Source organism: Opisthorchis viverrini, assembly GCF_000715545.1.
Source record: "Opisthorchis viverrini unplaced genomic scaffold opera_v5_229, whole genome shotgun sequence".
NCBI classification, from domain to species: Eukaryota; Metazoa; Platyhelminthes; class Trematoda; order Opisthorchiida; family Opisthorchiidae; genus Opisthorchis; species Opisthorchis viverrini.
This window is the reverse complement of record NW_008751888.1, coordinates 239571-243902: the sequence shown is the minus strand read 5'-3', so window position 1 is coordinate 243902 and position 4332 is coordinate 239571. Positions and strand designations below refer to the sequence as shown.

Here is a 4332-nt window from a genome sequence, read left to right as displayed (position 1 = left end):
GACAACATTCAATTATGGGTTGTACCCGACTGTGAGATGGGTTTACATCATCATAAGGACTAGAAAACTAGGGATTCATGGCTTTGGTCCATTCTAAATTTGAGTTGAACCTAAGATCCCACAATTTCTCTGTACAATATGAGTGCTCTCCAATGACGTTTCTTGTGAAGAGAGAACACCATTAACGACATAAATATGCAGGCACCCGCTTAGATTATTCAACAACTCACGTCATGAGCATGCGAGCTGTTCACTCCCAAACCAACCGTGCCTTTTCTGATGCGTCAACAAAAGCTAGCAATTAGGTAAAAACATAACCACCAATAAGAACATAACATTATTACCCAACACTGATGCTTCGCTGCCGCACAGACTGCCTGAAGGGGCGTCTGCAGGTGTACACACCTCGGAATGATTTTAGTAAACTAGCACCAAACCCCTTTCCTGTCCACCTTTATTCTTTTCTTCACAGTAAAGCTTTGAAATACATTATGGGTGTACCGAGTCAAAACATCAGTGTTGAACACTGATGTCATGCTGTCGATGATAAGCATGATGAAGAAAAATAATCGTTCAGCTGTAACAACCTTCCGGTGCCTAAATGCAATGCCACCCGAAGGAAGCACAAGGGCTGGGATAGTGTCACGTTGCCCATGCATTGACAGGGGAAGTCGCGAGGCAGAGGTCGGGTTCGAACGAAACTTCCGGTCAGTAAATTCGTGCTCTAACCACTTGAGCCATCTCACCCGCTGATGAAGAAAAGAAGAGTAGGTGAAGAGGTGACCTAGTACTCGCCTACAACAAGCATTCCGAGCTGCCTAAACCACCTTCGGGCAATCTGGATAGAAACGGACGATAACAATGCCGATGACATCCATTAAAAGCCATATCGTGCAGTGTCTCTAACCGTGCATAATGGGGATCACACATCCTGGAAGGCGAGCCACGCCGACGGCGCGCACATAGGTAACAAAGCAGCGAAGTTCGGCTGGTTCCATAGAAGGAGCAACCTACAGATTAAGGGAACATTCATTAGTGTGCGCAGATGGTGTACCTCAAGTAGTTGGTTTATCGTCCTTTCGTGCTCCAAACGCATTGGGTGTGTACTTATAAACAGATAGGTGGACAGTGTTTTCAGAGGTAACGTCAGTTTTCTGTCAGCTTCTAACAACTTGGTCAGAAGTATACAAACGATGTCGCTTTCATCAATGAACACAAAGGTGAAGCACAAGCCTTGTTGAATAAACTGACCACCAACCCACCATCTTTCGGTATGCGTTTTGCATCTTCAAACTACGAATTCATGCTTCAGAATGTAGTCTCTGAACATACCCCTTATGAATCAAGGACCACTGAAGGTTGTGGTAGGCGTTCCTTCTACGTCGTGTCCGAAAACTCGCCATCGTCGGTCATTGCCAGCTAACTGTTTGAGCGTTCAAGCGGCAGGTGGCTGTTTTCCGCTCGGATGCTTGACGGCTTCCCAGCTGCGATTTCGGTAGAGTTTGGAGGTCTCTGTAAGTTTCGGGTATTCTGGTATTATTTCCAGGAACTTGACCTTCCTGTTACGGTGAAACCATCAGTCCAGAGAAACAATGTTCGATTATTAAAAGGCTCAGCCTTGTTGGCCTAGATAACTCGACTGGTAGCTAATGCGACCCGAAAAAAAAGACCTCATTACAACCCAGCCCACGGTGGATGGTTCTCAATGATTTAGCTCACTGTTTCTGCCTAAAACAAACGTTTAGGCGGGCCAAATATGCAAATCATGACCGATCCTTACTTCCTGATCAAAGACAGCTCCATGCCCTGTTTGTGAACAGCATTTTAATACAACGACGTCAACATTCACAACTCGAAAGAATGGCGTTCCAAAATGGGACTTCAAGGACCCGTACTATCTACATAATGAAATCAGATTGCTGTGACTCTCAGACTGTTCCGCATATTTTTGAGACCACGCGTGGTATAGTAACAAGGTGCCTAGACTGGGCTGTCAAATGCTGTCTACCTATTGAAGGTACAAACAGAAGACAAAGTAGTGGGAAGCAAACATCACACAAAACCTAGCCACATAAAAAGGCTCATTCAGAAACGTGATGAACTCCAGTAAGTTCGGCTGGTCCGGACAGCATTTCGCACCCCTTAGCGAATTACGTGGGGATGCGTGAATACCCACTCAAAAGTATCGGTGATGTTAGGTGACAAATATTCATTATCATCATCGACAGTATGACATCAGTGTTCAACACCGACGCTTTACTACCGTACGTGACAAATATTGAAAAATCCAATGTCCTGCGTTGAATGCGCGCTGCAGGTTGAACTTTTTTAGTCCTTCCACTGCCGCTGATAAAAAATGGTGATAGTTTGTGACAGACTTCTGAAATTTAAGACAGCTTACCTGACCAAAATGTAGCCGAAGAAGGTCGTCAACATGCTTCGCAGATGGTAAGCTTGGCAGATTCTGGGAGGTACTGGGAGCTAGATCACACAAAAATTGATCATTTTTTAGGATCACAGTCAACTGCCGCTTAACCTGATCGTAAAGGTCATTTGTCCGTTCTAAGAGCTCCTCTTCAGATTCCAGCTTGAGTGCGCTATAATGATCACGAAAGCATATGACGGACGGTTTGTTTGACCGAGACACGTGAATCGATGGGAGCAGAGTTCTGTGACCAGACGTTCCGGATGTATTTAAATCACAGAGGTGCCAAAAGGAGACTGTTTTGGAAAGCATATGAATAGGAAAGTTGAAGGGGAAGTGTGTGTAAGGGAGGTCTTGGATTACATCACTAGAGATCGTAAAGTCTACGACCGTTAAACATCCGTATAAGACGGTTTCAAAATCTGGAATGGATAATTTTGGCCGCTGGACACTAGCACGGTTTCTGCTGGTCGATAGTTAAAAGCAGTCTTCAGGTCAGGAAAGGCCCCTACGGCTTACCGTTCTAAATGGGTATGCTATTCAGGCACCGTTTAGAAATCGGATACATGATGAGTGCGTCCCTGGACGTACAGAAACCCGGAAAAGTTGTTACAAACCGGCCATCGCAAGATCCTGGAGAGTATCCAAGATGCTATGGCTAACAGGCTAGTGCCACATCACGATGCTTCAACATGATTATAACGTGTCATTTCCGAATGGATGACCCACAGCCGAGGCAGCGTACGTCACTCGCATTGTCATTATGTAAGATGGCTTGTAGTGGAGTTGCCAGGAGGTTTATTGTGGTTTCATCGCGTTAATTGGACAATGTGAACAAAAACGAACTGGACGGAATGACTTGCCACGTTGGGTGAGGTATATGGCTCGACAGATTTCTGTTGACGATGGAGGTTTGGTTTCAGTATTCCACCCAGGTTCATAAGATTCCTTCATGTCCTGTGATCCGAAAGGTCAGCAGAAATGTCCTTTGAGGAATTATCCCATCACTCAACCAATCTGCTAACCAATTAGTGTCCTACATTTTTCGCAAATCGTTTTGAAAACCTCATTTTCTTCGGGTCACTTTATCGAATCAACCGACCTACAACGTGTTTGCTTCATTCAGCGCAAGATTTCTCCATCCCCTTCCACAGTTCATCAGCGTTCCGTGTCATTCCCTATTTTCTTGTTTATCTGAAGTTCCGAGGATATGCACGTGTTGTCGAGGCTGCTAGTTGCTGACGTGGTTTTCTTGGTATGCACGAAAGCTGCTGATCGTGACCAGAACTAGTCTTCATTAGAGTGCGCGACCGACATCGAGCAGACGGTTTCGAAAGTCTTTCAGGATTGGTTCGTGGTTGGTGACCCTCAGGTAACATGGTGTGAGTCCTTGTGCTGGTTAGAAACATGAAGTTCAGCAGATAAGAGAAGTCTCCTTTTATTATCTGTGCAATGAGCATCAACCCCAGATCGGTCACCAAGATGGGCTTCTTCCAGAGCTAGTCCGCTGCCCTATACATTCATGTAAATCAAGTTAGGACGGTCAGCTCACGATGTCTGCGATTCTTCTTGACCAAATTAGCCATGACAAATCTCGATAAGTTTCCTTTCTCAGCCCCAGAGCTGCCTTCTTTTGGGGTGTGTGCCGACACAAAAAATAAGCACCGTTTGCCGGGTCGAGATGCGCTGGTCTTGACTGAGCCAGTCAACCGAACAGCGCAAAGACGATCGGTTACTGGAATCCCGTCCAGTAAATGGCATTGTCCTGGGTTTACGCACAGCTCCCACGCCGTAAGTACCACGAACCATTCTATCAGGATCGCTAGACGCCCGAACAGTGAAGCGCGAAAAATCTAGATTAGTCTCGAGCGGTTAGAAGTACATGACCGAACTGTGGTATTGTGTGT

At 45.7% G+C, this 4332-nt stretch overlaps 1 protein-coding gene across 1 annotated transcript in view; it reads right to left on the bottom strand.

Annotated features, from left to right (window-relative positions):
* Positions 1–3014, bottom strand: part of T265_08689 (hypothetical protein) — a gene marked incomplete at both ends in the record, with an annotated part of 7964 nt that extends 4950 nt beyond the window's left edge. The window contains one exon of the mRNA XM_009174563.1: positions 2402–3014. Within this exon, the coding sequence (XP_009172827.1) occupies positions 2402–2737 (336 nt within the window). The remainder of the gene's footprint in view (positions 1–2401) is intronic.
* Between the last annotated feature and the right edge of the window lie 1318 nt (positions 3015–4332).